Source organism: Lacerta agilis, chromosome 5, assembly GCF_009819535.1.
Source record: "Lacerta agilis isolate rLacAgi1 chromosome 5, rLacAgi1.pri, whole genome shotgun sequence".
Lineage (NCBI taxonomy): Eukaryota > Metazoa > Chordata > Lepidosauria > Squamata > Lacertidae > Lacerta > Lacerta agilis.
Genome location: NC_046316.1, coordinates 92554620 through 92578072, shown reverse-complemented (window position 1 = coordinate 92578072; position 23453 = coordinate 92554620). Strand labels below are relative to the sequence as shown.

Genomic DNA, 23453 nt, shown 5'->3' with positions numbered 1-23453 from the left:
GCAGCCCTTGTGAGAACCTAGTTCAAGGGTGGGATCCTTGAATCTGGAAGTCCAAAGGGGTCCTCTTCCAGCCCTCACAACTTCCCCCAGCTACAGGTGGGTAGCCGTGCTGGTCTGCCATAGTCGAAACTTCCCCCAGCCACATCCTTCAAAGCCCATGCTTGACATCATCCTTGAGTGCTTTAGCTTGCCTGCAATATCTCCTTGAACGGCAATGTAATACTTCTTGTTTGCCTGGTTAAGAAATGGAGAGAGAGGTGTGTGTGTGTGCGTATATAGACTGACAACCATGGTTCCACACACCCATTTTTTTATTTTCAGACATTACTTGTCTGCAATGTAGCCTTCTGTACATCTGTATCTGGATATTTTTGCCTCTGGTCATATTCACTTTTCCCTCCCACTAACACCCAGTATGTGGTCCGGATCAGGGGTTTTCAACCTTTTTTTCCAGTGTGAAAATGAGAATTTATTGGCTTTGGATATCCAGCAGCAGCAGCAGCTCTTTAATGGTTGGACTTGGCCACACGCTCCAACTCGTCCTTCTTCTTGATGGCATAAGAGTTGCAGGAACCCTTAGCTGCATTGAGGCACTCATCTATCGTCTTTATGTTTTGGAAGGCAGCTTCACGAGCCCCAGTGCAGAGCAACCAGATAGCCTGATTGACACGACGCAAAGGTGACACATCAACAGCTTGTCTCCTCACTGTGCCAGCTCGACCAATATGGGTAGAGTCTTCACGAGGGCCACTGTTGATGATGGCATTCACCAGGACTTGAAGGGGGTTCTCTCCTCAGCAGATGGATGATCACGAAGGCATGCTTGACGATGCGCACAGTCATGAGCTTCTTACCATTGTTGCTTCCATGCATCATCATCAAGTTAGTGAAGCGCTCAAGGATAGGACACTGGGCTTTGCGGAAGCGCTTGGCAGCACAGCGCCCAGCACTGTGTGGCAAATACTTGGCATATTTCTCCTTCACTGCAATGTAATCCTGCAAGGAGATGTCACTGATCTGCACATCACACGTGCTCCATTTCCCAAACAGCTTGATATCAGGGGTTTCTGCCCAGGGCCGTCTTAAGCCTATCTGGCGCTGTGGTGCAAGGATCCTTCCAGCGCCCCCCACGCCCACCTTTCCCTCCGGGCGGGCAGCAGTTGGAGGGCGACTCTGCCAGCAGGGAGGTCTCCACCCCGCCCTCTCTCCACATAGGATCCCATTCCAGGTGTAAGGTTGGGCGTGTGCCAGGCACGGAGAATAGGTGCCGGGATTGATCTCGGCTAGTGTTCCGCGTGGCTCCTTCCCGGCTGCCCCGCGCCCTCCTCCAGTCCTGCGCAGTGGCAGGCTGGAGAAGCGCTCCGGCGACCAATTGCAGCACCGAGAGGAGGGGCGGCTGCCGGGGATCACGTCTGCCTCCCCGGCGGGGCGCGCACACCAGCCGGAGAGGGACGGACAGAGGGAGGGATGGAGGGCTGATCGCTGTGTGCCCGGTTCACCGCCACCGATCACCTCCTCCTGCCTTCCCCCTGGCGACGGGCAGCTGCCAATGTGGCCCCCGGACCTCTCCCCTGGCGCCCTCCAGAACGTGGCACCGTGGTTCCCCACACCACTAGCCTCTATGGCTAAGACGCCCCTGTCTCTGCCATAGCAGGGGCTGTCTCCCAGTCAGTCATTATGGAGGCACTTCGCTCTCATCCCCGCGTCCCACTCGCTCGCAGAGGCAGAAAAAGCGGTTTTCAACCTTTTTGAGTCCACGGCTCCCTTGACCAACTACCTTCTTTCTGCAGCTCCCCTGTGGCGCTCAGGAGCCCAGTTAGGTCACCCCTTGACTGCAGAGCTGCTGGCAACCTCTCACCCTTTTTTGAACACCCTCCCTCAGCCTCCTCTCCTCTCCCCTCTCCTTGGGAGTCCTCTGGGCAGCCGCTGCTGCCGCCCCTGGTCTCTGAGCTTGAACCCCCACCCCACCCCAAAGAGAGGTGCTTCCTCACACTGCCTCACAGGGGCCTGGGACTTGACTGTCCATTCCCAAGAACAAGGGCTGGCGGACTGGCTGGCTCAACTCCCTTGCCCGCTTGCTTGTCTACCCTGAGGCCGCCTCAGCTCCTGGCAACCAGCACCATTCACTTGGGGAGATTGTAGCCATAGAATCATAGGTGTGGCTCTTGGGCTAAGTCCCTACCTCAGAAAAACTCCTACAGAACTGTTTTGGGCTGTTTGGTTTTGCTTACATGAATGAAGCTCCAGAATTTGACCAGCTGTGTATCCATTTATCTATTATTTTGTTGCCTCTATATCATTTTCGCTGTCATGATGACTAATGTCCGGATAAGTCAGTATCTCCTCTTGGCCAAGGGCACTTTAGAGAAGGCCAGAGTGTTAAAGGACTCAAGATGTCCTTGGTGAGGCATGATAAGTTCTAGCCTTGGGGCTCATCTCAGGAATGCAGAAGTAAAGCTCAGCTTGCAAAGAAGACTGTTAGTGATATGGCACAGAAAAGTGCTGCTTCACTCTTCTCTCTTTGCTCCTTTCCCTTTTCAATGAATTAAATTTTATGCAACTCACTTCCAGCTGAGATCGGAAAAGCCCACACCCTACTGAAGTTTTTCTTTCATTCCAGCAGGCATTTTAATTGAAACCTGATTTGCTAGTTTTAACTGATTTTTATTTTTTTTGTATTGCTTCTTTATAGGACACTTAGTGACTATCATAGTTAAGTAGTATATTAATTGTTTAAACAAATCAAGGGCAGTCACAGTAAGGAAATGCCTCACATAACAGCTCCAGAGCCATAGAGCTTTCACCCGAAGCACTGCTTCTGAACTTCTAAGCCCAAAGGTTTCTATATTTTTCTTTCTGACAGGGCTTCCGCTAACAGTTGTATGTCAGGCAGAAATTCAACAGGCACAGCTTCTTTCATCCATGCAGTCAGCAGTTAATGCTTGCCTGCTATTCTAGCCCTTAGGCCATGTTTGATTTTGATGCCACATTTGTCTCTGCCATGACCCACAGGGGGAATGACTCCAGGGGTCAGCAAACTTTTTCAGCAGGGGGCCGGTCCGCTATCCCTCAGACCTTGTGGGGGGCCAGACTACATTTTGAAGGGAAAAAATAAACGAATTCCTATGCCCCACAAATAACCCAGAGACGCATTTTAAATAAAAGCACACATTCTACTGATGTAAAAACACGCTGATTCCCCGACCGTCTGTGGGCCGGATTTAGAAGGCGATTGGACCAGATCCGGCCCCCGGGCCTTTGTTTGCCTACCCATCTGAACCATAGGTAAAGGTGAAGGGACCCCTGACTATTAGGTCCAGTCGTGTCCAACTCTGGGGTTGCGGTGCTCATCTCGCGTTACTGGCCAAGTGAGCCGGCATACAGCTTCCGGGTCATGTGGCTAGCATGACTAAGCCGCTTCTGGCGAACCAGAGCAGCGCACGGAAACACCGTTTACCTTCCCGCTGGAGCGGTACCTATTTATCTACTTGCACTTTGACATGCTTTCGAACTGCTAGGTGGACAGGAGCTGGGACCGAGCAACGGGAGCTCATCCTGTCGCGGGGATTCGAACCTCCGACCTTCTGATCAGCAAGCCCCCAGGCTCTGTGGTTTAATCCACAGCGCCACCCACGTCCCTTCCATGTGAACCGTAGATCCATCCAAATGCATGAGAGCTACCCTGTACTCATTCCAGTGATGGTAGACGCCTTCTTCACCAATACTGTTAATGGCATGGGAGCCAATTCCCTCTGGTGAGGTCCCTTGCCTGACAAGTATTCACATGAGCATTCTTTGTGCTGGATCACTTTGCAACAGAGGACCGAATCTCAGATGCCGCTGTTTATATTCACCATAGGCCAAAGCTGAATGGGGTCTTGCTTGCCCTTGCTGACTAGGTCTCCTCTGGGACTTCCTTGCAACTCTGCCATTCGTAAAGCTTTCCCTTTCACACTAATACACCTTTTAAATGCAATAATATTATGCCAATGCAATCACTGAGCAGGCAGAACCTCCAGTGCCACCATTGCAGGCAAAGCCTCAGGAAATTAGACACAAGGCGTGTATGCCAAGACTCAGATCAAATTAATTTCTCCTTTGGTGAAGTAGGAATCTGAACCTTGAGAACATTTATTCTTCTGTTACAAAACTAATCCTCTTTACAATCATGTGTTATGCTAAACTTTCCAGATTCCCCCCTTTTGCAAGCCTCTCTACAATTTGTGCTGTGGAAGCGTTTAAGCTGTACATCAAAGATTCAAGTCCACACAGAAAGATGATTTTTCTTGGAAGTAGGCATTGAACATATACATGATCAAATATTATTTTTTTAAACCCAAGCCCTCATAATTTGAACTGCACAGTCTCTGTGTTATGCAAGATTATTTCAGGTCACATTTTATGTAAGAAAATTCATAAATTAGGTTATTCTAATTTTTCTGGAGCCAATTGTTTTTATAGGGCAGCCTCCCTTAACCTGGTGACCTAGTTATTCTGAACTTCAATTCTTATTCTTATTCTGTGGTCTACAACAGCTGGAGGGTATCAGGTTGGGGGGGGGGCTGCAAGGTAAAGCATAGTCAGAGAAGATTATAAGCAAGGCCCCCTGTAGCCCCATCTTCTATTTATTATTGTTATTGTCATTATTTCATAAGAAGTATACACTGCTTGATTGTAGAAAGAACCTCAAAGCCATTTACAAAAAAGATCAAACAAAATCATTACAATTTTTTTTACACCATAATATAAAACATACAGAAGGATAGAACTGCAATAAAATAGACTAAAAAAATTAAATGCCCACAAACTTTCTAAACGTTTGGGCAGATTTGTCTACATGAGAATGTCTTCAGCAGCTGCCAAAAGGAATAGCCTGCCTGATGTCAAACCTTAGCCTGGTTTTCAAAGTAGTAAGACAACTTTAGGCAAGTGCTTGGTTAGATTACCGGTAGTTGATTACTGCTAGTTTCTACTTTTACAATCCACATGTTATGTATAATGAAGTGGTAAATGTGGTAGAATTATGGGCTGGACTACTACATAACCACCACAGATTTAAATAACATTTTAAATCCCATTCCTTCCCCCGCCCCTGAAGAATTCTGGCAACTGTAGTTTATCCTTTACAGAGATACCATTCCCAGCACGCAGCACCCTTAACAAACTACATCTTTCAGGATTCCTGGGGGAGAAATGTGCCTGAAATCATGTATTGTATGTGTGGAGCAGGTGGGATTCTTTAATGCTTTTCCACACATAGTGAAGCTAGCACAGTCTGCTTGCCACAGTGGCCTCTGGGAAACCTATCTGCAGGGGATGGTGGCAATGCTGTCAAGTATCCCGTTTCCCCCGGGAATCTCCCTTATTTCAAGCAGTTTCCCGCTGCTATCCCTTATTTTTTTATATCCCTTTAATTTCCCGTTTTTTCAAAGGAAGCAGCTCCTCTCCCTCCCCCTGCTGGCCAGGGACTGGGAAGACCTCGCCTCCTTGCAGCCTCAAAGCAAGCGGGAGCCATTTCCCGCGCTTACAGGCGCCGTAGCCCAGGGGCAGCATTTCCAAAATACAGTAAGCCTACTGCGCGCGTTCACACCAGTGCCGCCCACTTTTGCTTCTGGCTCCGCCCATCACTGCCATGTGACTGTCCCCGGGATAGGTGAGGCTGCCGATCCCTTATTTTCAAATCCGAAACTTGACAGCTATGGATGGTGGCAATATAGCCTTTCACCCTCTGCAGCTCCCCATGTAGTCATCATGGCTGATAGCCATTGATAGTGCATCCTTCACGAGTTTGCCTAATCTCCTTTTAAAGCTACCTAAATCTGTAGACAATGGCACACTGTGTTCATTATCAGAGGGTCAATTCCCCTACCCCGCCCCACTGAGCTGATAAACTAATCCATTGATTCGGCTCTTATCCTCCTGACCAGGGCCCTCCAGGCAGTGGCGGTGTGCATGCACACGAAAGCTCATACCAAGAACAAACTTAGTTGGTCTCATGGATCACTGCCTTGTCGTGGCGAAGGGGCTTGAATTACTCAGGAAGCTATGGACAGGTCAAGATGGACAGGTCATAGTGGAGAGTTTGGACCAAACGTGATCCACCTGGAGTAGGAACTGGCAAGCCACTCCAGTATCACTGCCAAGAAAACTCCATGGACAAAGACAACAGGCATATAAAAGATATGACGCTGGAAGATGAGCCCCTCAGGTCGGAAGGCGTCCAACATGCTAAAGCTACTAACATGAGTTTGGCCAAACTGCGGGAGGCAGTGAAGGATAGGCGTGCCTGGCGTGCTCTGGTCCATGGGGTCACGAAGAGTCGGACACGACTGAACGACTGAACAACAACAAGGTGCTACTGGAAGGAATTTTTTATTTTATTTGTTTTTACATTATATCTGTGGCTCTCCTGTGGGACTCAGGAGCCCAGTTAGGTCACCCCTTGCCTGCAGAGTGGGCAGCCTCTCACGCTTTTTTGAACACCTTCCCTTGTGGATAATAATAATTTGTTTATACCCCACCAATCTGGCTGGGTTTCCCTCAGCCTCCTCTCCTGTCCCCTCTCCTTGGGAGTCCTCCGGGCAGCTCCTGCTGCCGTCCCTGGTCTCTGAGCTGCCCCCCCCCCTGCACCAAGGAGAGGTGCCATTTGCCTGCGGAGCTTATAGCCAGGGCTGCTGTAAGACGCACAAGGGCATCAGAAAAAGGAAGGGAAGGAAAGAGGGACAGAGGCCATTGTTGTCCGCAGCACCCCTTGACCACCATTCAAGGCACACGGGTTGAAAACCACTGCCCTAAGGTATCCCTGAACCAAGATTTAAAGGCAAGAACCAACCCTTGACATTAGTGGAGAAACATACTGTAATGGTAACCAGCAGAGCTCTTGGAGGTACTGATGGTATTTGATATTTGACTTGATAACCATACTCAAGGTGAAAACTCCAAATGGGCAGGGAAAATACTTATTAGTTAACTATATATGCATTAATGATGCTATCCTTCAGTGTAAATATTTCCAGTGATGCTGACAAGCTAATATCATAAAATGAAAGATGCTGTTAACATACTTAACAGCCTAGACTCTGGGCCCTAGAGTTACACAGTATTTCAGAAACACAAGGAGAGAGAATTTTAAAGAAAAGCTACAAAGAGAAGCAAAGTACCACCATGAAAATTGGTACAATTAAAGTGGGGATTTCTGCTAGTCTCGGTTTAATGCTATAACTGCTGTTTACTGTTTCTTTGCGGTCGCATGCTAGGTGGTTTCCACACAAAAAAGGTGGGAGGTCTATGCTTTACAGAGCTCACATCTGTACAATTTATGAAGCTGGCAATGATGGATCATGGGAGGCTTAATGCCTTGGAAGGGGTTTCCATTGCTCCCTCAGCAATAGTCTTTTGTCATTCCAGCATGAAAAACCACACCTGGCAAAACTTCCTCTTCGTTTCTGCTGACTTTATCGTTGCTATCAGCAGGAAGTTTCATTTCACAAATTCATGCTTGAGTTGCATGAACAGGCCGATTCTGCTATGAGCTGCTGCCCATGGGGGTGGGGGGGAGGACTGCACCTCAGTGATATCCATGGCTTTGCATGCACAAGATCCTAGGGTTCATTCCTTGGTCCATCCAAGTAGGGCTGAGAATGGCCCCTGCCTGAAACCCTGAAGAGCCATTGTCGGTCAAGAAAATACTGAGATAGATTCTATAAGCCATGGGTAGGCAAACTAAGGCCCGGGGGCCAGATCCGGCCCAATTGCCTTCTAAATCCAGCCTGCAGACGGTACAGGAATCAGCGTGTTTTTACATGAGGAGAATGTGTGCTTTTATTTAAAATGCATCTCTGGGTTATTTGTGGGGCATAGGAATTCGTTCATTTCCCCCCAAAAAATATAGTTCCCCCCCCACAAGGTCTGAGGGACAGTGGACCAGCCCGCTGCTGAAAAAGTTTGCTGACCCCTGTATAAGCCTAGGAATACCTTCAGTAGGCCCTCCTTCCTCATTGCCACCGAGGGCCGTCTTAAGTAAATCTGGCGCCCTGGCAGGGCCAGGTGCAGCGGGGCAGCCGGAGGGCGCAGCGCGGCGGGTGGGGATGCCGAACTCACGCTCCGCCGGGCAGGGCCAGGCGCGGCGGGCAGCCAGAGGGTGCGGAGGGGCGGGTGGGGACGCTGCCAGCTGTGCTCCGCCTCCACCTCCGCTTGCTCTGCTGAAGCGGCGGCGCAGCGCTGCCATCCAGGGAGCCCTGGCTGCAGCACCGACGGGAGGCTCGCCGACAGCCTCCCCACGTCCACAGTCCAAGAAAAGGTGGGCAAGAGCGGCGCTGCCAGCGGGGCTGGATGGTGCAAGCACCCTCCTCAGGCTGTGGCACCTTGCGCCAGTAGCCTCAATGGCTAAGACGTCCCTGTTCCACCAGCTGCTGCTATTTTTCCTATTGTGCTTCTTAACACCTACTGTGCTTCTGAACACCAGTTGCCATAAACTGCAGGAGGGGAGCCTGCTCTTGTACTCAGCTTCTGCTTATGGGTTTCCCACTGGCATTTGGTTGGTTACTGTGAGAGCAGGACGCTAGACTAGATGGTCCGCTGGCCTGATCTGGCAGGCTCTTATTCTTTTCTCTTCTTCCCTCTCCCCATTTGCAAGTTGGAAAGCAAATGAGCAGGCTATGGAGACTCTTCCTCAACACCCCTACTATTTGCTCACCCGCCCTCCCTGGGCTAGAGGGAAAGTGCAGATGAGAATCAGAAGCTAGGCAACTATCAGCTGTGCCCCCTGTCTGGCAGTGTGGGGGTTTCAACAGCTGCCCAACGATGCACACTTGTGGTGCTGGCCCCTCCTTGGGGGTTGAATCTGTGGGCTTTTAAGATGCCATCAACATTTCTAGCACTGTCCATGTTTTGACTTAGGAAAGGGGGGAAAAGATTAATGGCTAACATTCCATCCCACACCTGTTTAATAAAAACTCAGGTTGGGGGGGAAGTTATGTTGCCCATGTTTCTAGAATACTGTACTGTAAACCAGTAGTAAATTTTGTTTTTCAAATCACACACACACACACACACCAATTTATGCCTGACTTTGGCCCTTATACTCATGGGTCTGTATTTTAAAAAAATAAACAAATGATGTCCAAATGGGTACAGCAAATGTCCAGATGTTTCCATCTAGCTACAGAAAAATGAAAGCTTTCTAGAAAACCAGACAAGCAAAAACATTAAGAATGAGGAATAACGTGTCAGAGATTGATCTATGGATCCACATTTTTTTATTATCAAAATTGGCTGCTAAGATACGCCTCAGTAGTGTACCCCCACATATGGCTCTGGGGCTGCATCAGCATAAATAGTAGTAAATGAATTCACCCTTGATGTAGCAATATAGACTAATAACCTCTTACATAAAATCTACATTGGAAATGTTTTTAGTTCTAGGGTCATTTGCTATTTATTTTTGCTTATTTGTGTTTAATTCTCCAATCGTGTGGGGAGAAAGGCTTCTCAACCTTCCATGTTAGAATCCTGGATTGTAGGGAACTTCCAGATGGGCAGCTCTTAAGAATATATGAAGAACCCCAAAAGGGGCCCATCTAGTCCAGATCCCACAACTTCCCAATGATTGCTCTTCCACTGTATGCCACAAGAGGAATTGCTGTTGACATTACAGGGGGATAGACCATATTTGGAGTGTACATTCCATTATGGTTTGTCCACACTAGTGGGTGTGGCATGGCCATGAAGACGAAGAATGGACAATTCACCAAAGCATCCATTAGAGTTGCTCGCGCCGCGGCAAAACCCAGGCAGGGCACGGCCGTGTTGTCAGGCCTGAAATGGCGGCCTTCGGTGTAGAATTCGGCCTCCTTGGCTGTTGAGGTAGATGTGTGCCTTTCCCTGCGGGTGGGTGGGTGAAGCGGAGCCTGCCTAGGAGAACTGAGATGAGAGGGCCCTTTCTGAGGGGGACCTGTTGAGGGAAACGTGCAATACGAATAAGATGGCCTCTACTACCGATCAGCCCATCGAGGGCACATCTGGCAGCAGCCAAACGCGTCCGGAGAAGTTGGTTAAATTATGAAGACTGAAACGGCATAGATCAGACAGCATTTCCCTTACAATTGATGAAAGCCTTTCTTTTCTTTTTTTTAATAAGAATTTATTGGATTTTGGTAATAAACATACAGAAAATACAAATACATACACTACAAAAACTACACAAAATACACACAAACAAAACACTTATTTACTCATCCTTATCCTCTTTATAATCCTAAACTTGGGACTTCCTCACATCCTCTCTTTTGCATTCATTTCTAATCTTCTTTAGTAACATTGTAAAATCTACTTTCTTACATCTAATCTTAGTCTTACAATTATAATCAACATATCTTAAATCTTAAGTCTTATTTTTATCAAACAAAACATCAAATTCCACATCTCAACTTCTTTTATCCTCTCTTCACTTAACTTTATTGTGCTGTAGCCTATATTTCTTCTGATTCCAATTTCAAATATAAAAAACACATCTTAACAAATACTTAAATATTTCTTCCATTCTCATAGTCCGTTTTCCCTCTGGTTTCGGAGTTCCGTAGTCAGCCTTTATAGTATCCCCTTTAATTCATACTTTACCCCACTCCCCTCCTGTCCATCACCACCCTTCCCATTACCTTTCCCATCCCCCACAGGTCTCCCCCCCCCAAATTCCCCCAATCCAGTTTCTTCTTCTTCTATTATTTCCTTCATGTTCAGTTTTACTTCTTTTTCTTCTGTTATTTCCTTCATGTTCAATTTTAAACTTAGTATTCCTTGTTGTAGCTTCCTCTCCTCCAGGATGTAGCATTCTTCTTGATAAGTACGGTAGTTGCTGTAACTTTGTCAAAAAGTATCTCTCCTCCACTCTCAGCTCCGTATTGCATTTTCCATGATTGTTGTTCTCGAACCCTTGGGCTGCCACCCCAGGGGTTCACTGTACTGTCCAAACTGTGGGCTCCCCGTCTCTCACGCCAAGGGAGCCTTTCTTGTTTTCCAACTTGTGTGTCCTCCTCTTCAGAGAATTCCTCTGGATCAACATCCTTTCCATCAAGTGGGTATATAAGACAGTTCTCTAAAGTAGTTCCAATCTGGGTAAACTTGTCTATAACTTTCTGCTGAAGTAGTTGAAATTCTAACAATAGTCTTTGCTGGAATTGTGTCATTGTTGAGTCTAGCATTCTTTAAACTTCAAGGACACCGTGGGATTTGAGTAGGCAGGAAGTGATGGGGTCTCAATAATTTTCCAACTGCGCAATCCAGTCCAAAGCCGCCATTCCCTGCCTGACCCAGACTCCTTGGCCAGAGGGTTAGCGGTATCTTTCCTTTTAATTTGTAATCCACAAGAATAAATAAATCAAGCTCTCAATCTACCCCCCAAACAGGGTTTTCTAAAGTATACAAAATCAGCGCTAAACTTTAAAGCAAGTCTTAAGCGGCTCCAGCTCCTTTGACGTTACTTTGATCTTGCCGCTGTCAGAGAGAGACGGACCTCCTCATTTTAATCTCTCTCTGTAAGCCAAATTTCAGACTTTTTAAGGTCAAATTATGTTCCGTACTTACAGAGTCCTTGTTTTGAGTCCAAATAGAGGAAAAGTGGAGTGCTCAAAGTCCAGCAGTGCCCACTGCTTCGTGTCTTCGGTTAGTGATGGCTCTTCAGCGCCGCACCGGAGCCTGGCTCGCTCAAGCCTCCCTTTTACAAGGGTTACTCGAGAGCCAGGTCGGCACATCTGGCACCCGCTAGAACCCAAGCCCTCGGGACGCCCCTCCCGAGGTTTAACGGAGCCCGCAGCGGTCACTCCAAACCCCCGAAGACACCGGAACCGAGATGGCTCCCAACTGCATGGAATGGCGCTCACACCGGAAGTCCTTGATGAAAGCCTTTCATGGTGTGTAGTAAGCAGTTTATCATGTGATATTAGCAACATCAACAGTTCCACAGGCTCTTCATCAAGTGCAGGTAGGTGGCAAATTTATGGGGTCAGGGTTCTGCAGTTCCTGTAGACTGTGGTATCTGGTTTGGGGAAGAGGGTGAGTTTTCTAGAATTTGTTTTATTTTCTGATTAGTAATCTGCATGGATCAATATTTTCCTCTACAAGAGGAAACACACTTTACAGTATGTAGCAGCCGTAGCTCTGTACACAGCTCACCTCTCAACCTAACAATTAAATGGCTATGGAACTCCTCTCCGTTCAATTAATAAATGAGATAAGAAGCAGCTAATAAAAATTATTAATAACCTTGATAACTTCCCAGTCTTGCCTCCTGGGAAGTTTCTCAGCTTGCCTACCCTGTTTTTCCACTGGCTAACTTCCATGCAAATCAATGGCCTACAGTATTTTCAAAGTGCATCTCCTTTTGCAATTGAAAATGATCAACTCTTATTTTCCTGGAAGAGAACAGATCCAGCTATTCACAGGAAAGTCACAGGAAAGTTCACAGGAAAGCACCACAGGTAACCCCCCTGAGATCTAAAGAAGCTGGTACAGTACTGTTATCTCTTGCAGTTGCCCTTTCCCTGTATTAGTATGACTGAAAAACAGATGTACTTATCTTTATGGGGGGGGGCTGGACAAAATGTGCATGTTTTTAAAAAATGATAGTTAGTTACAGATTTCCAAAAGCAGATTTAGCATATGAATTAATTTAATAATTTATATGTGGGTTTTCCCCACCCACTTCCTGTTTGGGATTTTTTTCAAGCTCAGGGCCAAGCCACATGTGACATTAAAAAAAAAAAAATTTCATTTAACATGGAGGTTGTTGTTGTTTTTAATGCTAACAGCATCAGCTGTGTGGGGATGAGGTTGATAATTGTTGTAATCACTGCAGGTGGGAAAGGAGAGTGTAACCCTTTCCTCCCCTACTAAGGAAAATCATTTGTGTGAAAATGGGTAGTTGCTTTCTGGGGAAATATTTAATTTGCAAAGACTAGCATCAGGGAAGGACTTCTCCTTAGGATGTCAGCAGGATATTAAATTTAAGGCTCAGTGGTAGAGTTTATGCTTTGCCTGTAGAAGCTCCCAGGCTCAATGCTCAACAACATCAAGTAAGGCTGGAAATGTCCCATTTGAGAATCTGGAGTGCTGCTGCCAGTCAGCGTGGACAATATTGAGATGGCTGGACCAATGGTCTTTCTCTGTATAAGGGAGCTTCTTCCACCTGCTGCAATCCTGGTAATTATCAGCCCACCTAAAATGCGCTACTGTATTTGCATTTTTAAAAGAACCTTCATGGTGAATGCAGATACTGTGCTTCACTTCTAGTTTGGCTTTCAGCCCCAGTGTTAAACCAACTACATTTCGGATATACTGAATGTGAATTAAAACAAAACTTGTGTGGGCCAACTTTCTTCCTTCACATCTCTCCTCAAAGCCTAGCTTTCATGAAGAAACAAAATCGAAAATTCTTTCTAGTAGCACCTTAGAGACCAACTGAGTTTGTTCCTGGTATTAGCTTTCGTGTGCATGCACACTTCTTCAGAAGACATTACAACCTCTTTCTCCCTGAACCCCACTGTTGCCAAGCATAAGTAAAGTGAAATAAATATAACGTGCTGTATATGCATTCCCGTTTCCACTGATTCCATCTCTCTCCCTTGTGTTGAATTTTAAAATTGTAAGCTCCTCGGGGCAACGGCCAATTCTCTTACACTTCGTAAAGTGCCAAACGCCCATGCAGTTATGATGTTATATAACTAGCTAACTAACTCATAACAGCCGCAAGCGAACGTATCCAGGATTTGGAAGAAGGCAACCTTTTCGTGGCAAAGATTGGAGAGTCAGAATCTGTGGACATGCAAAGACCTGCTTTATTCAGTCTAGTGCTTGTTCCATGTAGTTGTTTACAAGGAGGAATATGCACCTCCTCACCTGGACTACCTCAGGAGAGAGAGAAATGGCTGGGAAAGAATTAAGTGTCTATGCTTTCTGGCAGTCTTATAAGACATATAGTCTTAATAATAAATATATATCCCTGAGTGCCATTTTACACCTTCAAATTAACAGGAACCGCTTGCTTCCCCAAGACAGAGAAGTCACTCCTCAAAGATATAAAAGGGAAGCTTTCGGACTTTATAACTAATAATAAGGATGATCACTTGATAGATAACACGAGGCTGTGGAGGTTTGCCTTTGAAGGACTTTGCAACCACTTTTCTCCATAACTTCTTCATCTGTGTTCTTTGCCCTTTGGTAACTGGCAAGTAATAAAAGCTGCTGGCTTCCAAATGCCCTTATACAGTATAATGTATGTGGTGCAGCCACAGGGACGGGAGAAGCAAGTCTTGCGACACCTTAAACTGTCTTAACAAATTTATATGGTCACAACAACGTACTTTTCTGCGCTCTGCTGAAAACATTTGTTTAGGCGAGCCTACCCAGATATGTAGAAAGTGGTGGGTCTTTATTGAATGTTACAAATAGCTGAGTTACAGGTAGGTAGCCGTGTTGGTCTGCCATAGTCAAAACAAAATAAAAAATTAAAAAATCCTTCCAGTAGCACCTTATTTTTTTTAATAAGAATTTATTGGCATTTTCATAACAAAACATAAACCCACACCCACACCTACATATATAAATCAAATACAAACACAAATACAATTCTTCTTGTTTACACACTTAAGAAAATATTCTAGTTCCAAATCTTGACAATTGACTTCCCCCACCCTCTCTCCTTCGGTTTTATATCCATATTCTACTTTAATAACTTCCTTTCTCTAAAAATTTTATTCACTTAATAAAATTCAAACCTTAAACAACAATCTTAATAACAATTCTTTGGATCTTAACAAATTATTCTTATATTAAATCTAAACTATTCTTCTTCCCTTAAACTGCTGCTAATATCAAAAAATTTCAAAATACAGTATCCCTTTTCTTATTAAAAGTTAAAATAAAGCTTAATGTCTTAACCCTCCGATTTCAGATTACCATAACAGAGCATTTATATTTTATACTTGATAGAGTTCACCCTATCCCCCCTCTATCCAATGTCCTTCTCCATCTTTCACCGGAACCGCTCCTCAGATTGTCCTCTTTTCTTATACGCCCGCAGAACCAGACACAGAACCAGACACCGTCCCCAACAGTCCTTGCATCGAGCATCAGGATACACTGTTCATCTTCTCTCGGCTTCTCCCATTCAATGCTGCATTCTTCTATTTGTAAATATCTTAATTTCTTGACCATCGCTCCCGAGCTCACACCTCGGGGGCTGGATATAACATTCCTCGCTTCTTTTTCCGGGGATCGCCATGCCAACTCGCTCAATTTTCCAATCAACTCCCTCAGCTCTTTGCCCAGACTTTCCCAGTAGCACCTTAGAGACCGCTAAGTTTGTTCTTGGTATGAGCTTTCGTGTGCATGCACATTTCTTCAGATACACTGAAATAGAAGGGTCTGAAGAAGTGTGCATGCACAGGAAAGCTCATACCAAGAACAAACTTAGTTGGTCTCTAAGGTGCTACTGGAAGGATTTTTTATTTTGTTTCAAATAGCTGATTTTATCGATGGTTTTATTATCCTTCGTAAGCAGCTCTGACATGTTTTCCCCACCCCTGACCATCAAGCAGTATTAAAAAAATTCTGTAATAAATATTCAGGCCACTTTGTCAGGTGAAGCAAAGTTTCAGGGGAAAGGCTTAGAAAATGACCGTTAAGTGGCGAGAGGATCGGAGCACCTTCACTCTGCGCTGCATAAAACCTATGCCCAAGTGCGAAGGAAAGATACGGCCATTTAGGTCCCTCGTAACTTCTATGAGGAGCGAGGCGATTCCTTTCTCTTTCCCGCCCTTCTCAGGCAGCGCAATTTTCTTTTTCCCGCCTTTTCCCCTCCCCGCCCCCCACGGCCGTTTAGCTTCGCTTCCCTCAGAAACTCCCTGCGGGCAATCGGCTCCGCCACCGAGCCTGAAGCCTGTCAGGTGACCGAGATAACATTGAAATAAAAATTTAAAAAACCCTTTGTTTTCGTCGCTTTTAATTCTCACCCGGGAGCGAGCGCGTGAGGAGAAAGGCCGCGGACGGACCTTTGTACTTGTCTTAGTATATGCTGATTCTCTCCCCCCCCCACTCTGTTCTCGCGCTTCCTTTCGTGCTTTTTTTTTTTTTGCTTTGCCTGAGGAGAATTAAAGCTCTGAGGGGACGGCGACGTGTCCCAGCCACCCCGGAACCCCTTTTTACCCCTTTTTTTCCCTCAGCCACGGTATGTTTTTTTGGTTTGTGTGTGTGGTATTAACACACCGCCCTCCTGCCTCGGAAGCTGCAGCCACAAGCGACGGTTTCCTGAGGCGGGGAGGAGGGTGGCCTGTTGTTGCTCTGCCGAGAGCTTCGAGGCACTTTCAAGGATGTCATAGAATTGTAGAGTTGGAAGGGGCCACAAGGGGTTATCTAGTCCAACCCGCCATGACAAGAATCTGTCGTAGATCCGTAGAGCGGGCAGGGATTGCATAAACAGATTCATTACACGGCGGCGGAGGGGGACGTGATTTTTGCAGAGATCAGAGAAGCCCCTCCAACACTCAAGCAGCAGGTGCTCCGAGTGTTTGCTATTACCCGCCTCAGGCCAATTACATACACGACGAGCGACTCGCGTATTAGCTAAAGGCGCGCCCATGTTGGCCGCCTGAGGCGGAAGCCCCAGCCTCAGAAAGTCATCATCGTACTATTTGCTTAAAAGGCGGTTTCACTGCTGCCTTCGGCTGACAGCCCGTTTCAGCTGCCTGAGGTGAGGGCTGCCGACAGCCTCGCTCTTTGCCCAAAGGAGAAACGCGTCTCAGAAACCCGAAATGGTGCTTTTTGGCCGTTCAGTTTTATCATTTTCTATGTACTGGGGAAGAGGTTCTCTCGCTTCCCGTGCGCGTCGGGCCCGCGTCTCAGCATTCCCACGTGCGACAGTGTGTTGGACGCGGCCTCGGGCCGAGCTCCGCCCACTCGCCGCTCCTTGAAAAGCGGGTCGCGCGCTCACGGCGCCGGTGGGCGGGGCTCCGGGCTGCCCTTTTACGCGCTTGCGCGGGACGCACTGGACGCCCTTTCCTTTTAGACTGAGCTGGTCGTGCTTGTGGCACGGCCGCGTGAGAGGGCCTGCCTGGGAAAGGTGATGCGCCGGGGGGAGCGGGTGCGTGGCCGCGGGGGAGGCCGCCGGGAGAAGGGCTTTTTTTCTCGGGAGGAGGGGCGGGGGGGGGGCCGGGGCTCGCGTGCTCCGCCTGGCTGTGGTCCAGGTTGTATGCATATGCCGCATGGTATCTGCACCCTTTGCAAGGCGGCGAGGTGGCGGCTTCGCACAGCCTTGCGCTCCAGGCGCGCTCATTCCCTCTCCTCCCATTCATTTGCCTACAGAGCTCGTTGGCGGGCGGCAAAAAAAAAAAAAGGCTTTGCATTATGCAATTTGGAGACGCTGGCTCTGGGAACTTGGGGGGGTGGGCGCTATCCCGTTTGCTTTGCGACCCTAAAAGGGCTCTGTCCCTCGCTGCACGCTTAAAAGGGGCCCTTCGCCTTCGCAAGTCCTCCCCCCCCTTTTTTTCCTTTGTTAAAAGTCTCTGCGCATTTCTTGAGCTGCGGTCGATCTCCTTGTGAGCTTGACTACGTGACATTGGTCGTCTTTGACCTTTTCTTTAGGCCGACCAGGGCTTGCTTGAGGCATCCCTTCTCCGCATAATGTGGGGCGGGGTGAAGTAAGGGCGGGCGGGGAAGATCTCCAGGCTAATGGGTTGTTTGAGGCGGGGGGGGGGAGCGTGGATGTAATTTGTGGCCTGTGTGCTTGGTAGAGCAGAGTTGAAATCGTGCTTCCTCACAGGAGGAGGACATATTACCTGGGTATTGGAGGGGAATAGGAAAGGCGCTAAAGAAGTCTTGCGGGGGGGGGGGAGTGTTTTACCGTTAACCAGTCGGAAGTATCGGGGAGAACGTGGGAGCATGTATGCGCTTTTTGTGTAGTTGCGGGATCCTGTTGTTGAGGATAGGGGCCCTTAGGTGAACCTCCATGGGTTTTGACTGGGGAGGGGAGCTCTGCATGTGCCTTGAGCGCATGGCTCCGTATTTCCTGACCTTGAAGGGATAACTGGGGGCCCAGCATGCTGGGAAAGGAAGGGGTGAGGCAACAAGCCTGCCCATTGGCTGTTACTGCTTCTCCGTCGTGGCTTCTGCCCCAGCTTGCTTATATAAAGAATAACGATGGGTTATTACAGGAGGCTCACTTTTCTTGATATTTATGGGCCCAAGGCCTTTTACTCATCTTCGTTTAAATTTTGTTCTGCCCACTCATGTGCTTGTCTGCTGGTGCACTCATGTTCTGCCCACTCATATGCTTGTCTGCTGGTGACTTGCTGCTTTTCCATTAATTGTCCTCTCCCTGCCCAGTGCAGAGTTGTTGATGAAGGCTGCTTTGTTAGGCATAGGAAACTGCCAAATACAGAGGTAAACCCTTGGTTCATCTAGTGTACATTGATTTCGGACAGGAGACCCCCCCAAATCTAATTGAACCTGGAACCTTCTGCATGCAGAGCAGAAGCTCTACCAGCAGGCTTTATTTTGAGAACACTTTAAATGTATAGTGTGTATGCAGCCCAGGTTAAAAGGAGCTTCAGAAACAAATCTTGCTAGAAGAGCTTCTGTAGAGGCTTGTGTCGCCACCCTAAAGTACATCCTTAGGATATGATTTGTGTTGTTGTACAAATGTGGCAGGCCCTTGCATCACAGATTACTTGTGCAGTCAGACCAGTTAAGAACAGAGGAGATGGAAGGGAAGTAGTTGCAATAGTTGAGTGCCTTTAAATGAATTCTACAGTGAGTTCCCACAGAATCCTACCACACATGTGGGGCAGAGATGTTTTGACCGTTCTGATGACTTTGTGGCAAGAGGCTACTAATGCATTCTAGAACATTATTTAATTCAACGGGACTTACTTTAAGTATGCAAGATTAGGATTCTTCTGTTAAACAGTTACTTAAATAGTAATGGCAGTGTGATTGAGGTTTTCATGTTTCCCAGTTTATTTTACTGCATATAAATGTGAAGGTGAAGGGAGGTGACACTAACCTTTGATCAGCAGTGGGCTTAGCAGCAGCGGCCATTGAGCAGGGGTGGCAAATTGTTTTACAGTATTGTATTTCACCCTGCCTATAAGGGGGTTGATCCTTAGTGTGGGTGGAAGAGGGAACTGTTACTTGTTTCATTAGCTATAAATGGGGGGGGGGAGACAGCCCAGGAAGGGAGGAGTGTTGGGTGGGGCCTCACTGTGAGAGGCGGGTTGGTTTCATATATGCACTCTTAACCACAAAAAACTTACCTCATGGCTTTAATGGAAGTCTGGGGTGAAAGGCTAAACTGAAGGTGATTGAAGCCATCTATTGCCTACAGAGTGCCTTCCTGAGAGGATTACTGAGAGGTGATTTTGAGCACTTTATAGTAAATGATCAAGTAGCTAGGAAGCATCTGCACTTTACTTTTTTAGCCTACATGAAAAAAATTCACTTCACTAATTTTTATAGCATATGGCATAGTACTGCCATGTGCTGCCTTCTGATTATATTATTTTAATATAACTGCATTGGAAATGTTTAGCGTATCTCTGGTTTATTATTTGCTTTAGCTAACGGATATAAATTGATATGCTTTAATTATTTTATAATGAAATGTTATAATGTCCCTGTTGCCAAAATGAATTATTTAGATTTTATATCACGTTTCGAAATGAATTAGCAGTTAGATATACTGTAGTTAAGATATGTTGATTTGCATTTTTTGTACTTGAGATATTTTATGCACTGTAGAAAGAAGCAGGCTAGAAATTGAAATAATAAATACATATTTTATAAATAAAATTGGGGTGTATAATCTGGTTGACAGTACAGTTACGCTAAACAGATCAATGCCTCCCATGTACATGAAAGTTCATGGTGAGGTGACTTGTTTTAGGACAGTTTTGACGAGCAGTTTGTGCCACCTAGTCAGTGGTTTTGCTTTATGGCACACCTTGGGCTCTGCCATTCATGGTGCCCTGCAGATACTGAAATGATAACTTAGTCACCAATGGAAAGCCTTGGCAGTGAGCTGGTGACACACCTAGTGCTACTGTAAACATTAGTTTGTGAAGTTATAGGGAAAGTATATCTATTACTTTTCTGCCTTGCCGTGGATGAAAATATGTTCTAAGAGTTCTAGAACTCTTGCTTTATTCATTGTGCTGAAGACTCCTTGACTGCTATAGTAGTGCAAGGTATGGTAAGATTAAATCAGGCCAAACTGGCTTGCTTGACTCCTTCATAAACTGTTAGAACAAACTGGTAATTCCAGCTTATTGCAACTGCAGTGTTTCTGGCAATCCCAGAACCTACTCAAACAAGCTAAATAAGGCAGTGTGCTGAACCAGTTTGTGAATGAAATACTGTAGGACTTTAACTTTACGTTGAGAGTAGTTCCAGATTCTTACTAGCTCAACTTCCTGTGACAGAATATTAAGACAGTAGAGCACAAGTGCAATTAAAATATTAATTATGTGGTCCTCCACATGTTGCTGGACTCAACAGCCCCAGCCAGCCTGGACAGTTTTCGGGGATAATTGGAGTTGCTGTCCAACAATATCCAGAGGACTACAGGTTCTTCATCACTACTTTAGGTCGATGCTTGGAATGTGGTTGCATAATAACTTAAAAGTGTAGCCTGAGTCTTGCTACTTCTGTAACCTGTTTCTGGTTTGGTGTTTAATGGAGCTGTGTGCTTGTTGATCCACTTCAGTAGCTGCAAGCATTTAACATCTACCTAACGGGGCCACCGGTGTAGAAGGTGATGCTGTGTACCTTTGTATTCCTGTATTCCACTCTTAAGTCGAAGTTTGAAAGGGACATATCAGTTGCCTCCTTCTGTGGAAGACTCATTGCTTTCTACAGAAAGGTGGAGTTCATTTGCTTGCTATCTAGTGCATAGCAGTTTGCCCAGTTTTCCTCGAAGCGGTTATCTTCTCTGGCCCAGACTATGGATCATTTGCTGATGGGTAATAGCCAGAGATAGACTGTGGCTAAGCTTGACTCCTGAGCCGCATGTAACTCCAAAGATAGGCACATTTTCACAACTGAGAGACTGGCCATTCTGCCACGTGTTGGGACTTCTGGGGGCTGCTTCTTGCATGATGTGTTGGATACAGGATAAAGTCATGCACCTTGCATCAGTTCTGAAGGTGCACATGAACTTGTATCGCTGTTAGTTCAAACAAGTAAAATAGCTGCTGCCAAAAGCTTATACTTTATATATTTTGCCAGGAAAAGAAGCTGTTTGAAAACACTATTCAGAACTGGTGCTTTCATTTAGAACTTTAGCGCCTACCTAAATATAAAATGTCAAGATCTGGGGAAGCTTGGAAAGTCTCTGTTTTGGGGCTGATTGAAGATCAAAATCTTGTTGGGAGGATTGGAGGTAATAAACTGTAATCTGAGCCACTTGATCCAACTGAATGAAGAGCTTGGCCTGATAAGGATAAATCTTATGTTCGGGTGTAGGTTTGAGTCTTTTTACTGGTAATAGAGCTTCAGTTTAGTTTTATGCGCATGCTGCCTTTCCGCAGTGGACCACCCAGAAAGTATTTCACAATAGGCATCAAAATACAGCATTGAAACATCCCATGTCACAACTACATTGTGCATTATTTATTACAATTTATACCATGCCACTCATGATACAGTCCTTTCAAAGCAGCTTACAAGAATCCATTCAAATACATTTAGTTGTTTTAAAAAGGCTTTCCTACAGGATAGTTGGTGGTAGTGGTAAGAAAGAGAAAGTCCAGCCGGATAGACTCTTGAGATTGCTACATACGAAGTGTGAATTGGTTAGTAAACAATCTAATAAAACAGCCAGATCAGCAATAATAGTTTATTTGTATGCCGCCCATCTGACTGTGTTGCCCCAGACACTCTGGGCAGCTCCCAACAAAAAATAGTAAAAACTCAATAAGACAAGACACACTAAAAAGGAAAAGCCTCTAAACTCAACCATGACTACAGCTGCAGTTATTGCCCACCAAGAAAATTGCCATGCAAAAGCATAGCAGTGGCATGCAGGATAAAGTAGCTGTGAATTGCTGAACACCAGCAAAAGATTACTAGTTAGGGCTTCTGTGAAGATTTTTCATCCTTGAGCTCCCCTTTCCACCCCTAAAATAACTCACAGTGAAATATGCACATAGACTTGGCACTTCAGGGCAAGCTTACATAGGAACTCTAAACAAACAATTGTAACAGTTTCTAAATGTAGATGTGTTAAAGGTCATCCACTCTGTATGTGACAGGTGAAGCCTGTCACCAAGAAAGTCCTTGAAAGTAGCGGGCATGGCTGCAGAACTGAGCTACTCGGCACAGAAATTGCATCCTTTCATGTGAATTATACTTATAGATAGATAGATAGATAGATAGGTGTATAAATTATTAATTTTCCAAAAATAAAAACAACAACAATACGTATTCAAACATAACGAAAAAGAAAAGAGTTGACTTCCCCTGAAACAATGGAACCAGGGAAGGGACTATCATAATACTTGCATGTCCATTTTTAAATTAAAAAGTGATTGAAATTACTTAATTGTCCGTTCATTAAAAGGGACGTGGGTGGTGCTGTGGTCTAAACCACTGAGCCTCTGGGGCTTGCCGATCACAAGGTTGGCGGTTCGAATCCCTGCGATGGGGTGAGCTCCTGTTGCTCGGTCCCAGCTTCTGCCAACCTAGCAGTTTGAAAGCACGCCAGAAAGTGCAAGTAGATAAATAGGCACCGCTCTGGCGAGAAGGTAAACTCTGTTGCCGTGCGCTGCTCTGGTTTCGGTGTTCTGTTGCGCTAGAAGCAGCTTAGTCATGCTGGCCACATGACCCAGAAAACTGGACAAACACCAGCTCCCTCGGCCTGTAAAGCGAGATGAGCACCGCAACCCCCTCCGCAACTAGACTTAACTGTCAGGGGTCCTTTTAATGTCCTCACAAGTACTTGAATTAGCCTTGTAATTAATTCCAGAGTTGCATCTTGTTTACAAAAGGTGCAGCTTTTAAGTTGAGATGGCACTGTTGCATGGCTTCAATAGCTGCCTGGTGTCCTGTGGCATCTCTGGTAATGGGTGCTGGCTAGGGCCACTGCTTGTGGCAGCTGCCAGGGTGTCCTCTTTCTGCAGGAAGAGCAGCACTGACAATGGGTAACAGGTGGTAAGTGAGCCAGGTAGTCATGTTGGAAATTGCCTACTAGCTAGTATTTATAAATGCCATTTCCTAAAACTATCTGGCTCAATAAAGATAGAATGGAGTGCAGTGCACCTGTATATCAAAGTGTTGCAGATAATCTGACCATGTGGTTGTAGAGGCCTCTAGTGGTGACTGCAGTTTTTAGTTTTGATGGGAAGAACTCTTGTGCCTTATAAATGTGGCTTTTACTGTCCTAAAGAAGACCTTGCTTTGCTAAAATGTCT

The 23453-nt window shown here is 46.1% G+C and overlaps 2 protein-coding genes across 2 annotated transcripts in view; one reads left to right on the top strand and one right to left on the bottom strand.

Annotated features, from left to right (window-relative positions):
- Nucleotides 1-453: 453 nt before the first annotated feature.
- On the bottom strand, nucleotides 454-17323 carry LOC117046401 (40S ribosomal protein S5-like). The gene is given in 3 exon segments (XM_033148203.1): nucleotides 454-792; nucleotides 794-1067; nucleotides 16903-17323. Coding segments are annotated over 3 exon segments (981 nt in total). The 3' UTR covers nucleotides 454-506.
- Nucleotides 17011-23453, top strand: part of TFRC (transferrin receptor) — a 22232-nt gene continuing 15789 nt past the window's right edge. The window contains exon 1 of the mRNA XM_033150905.1: nucleotides 17011-17110. The gene's annotated coding sequence lies outside the window, so the exon portion shown is untranslated. The remainder of the gene's footprint in view (nucleotides 17111-23453) is intronic.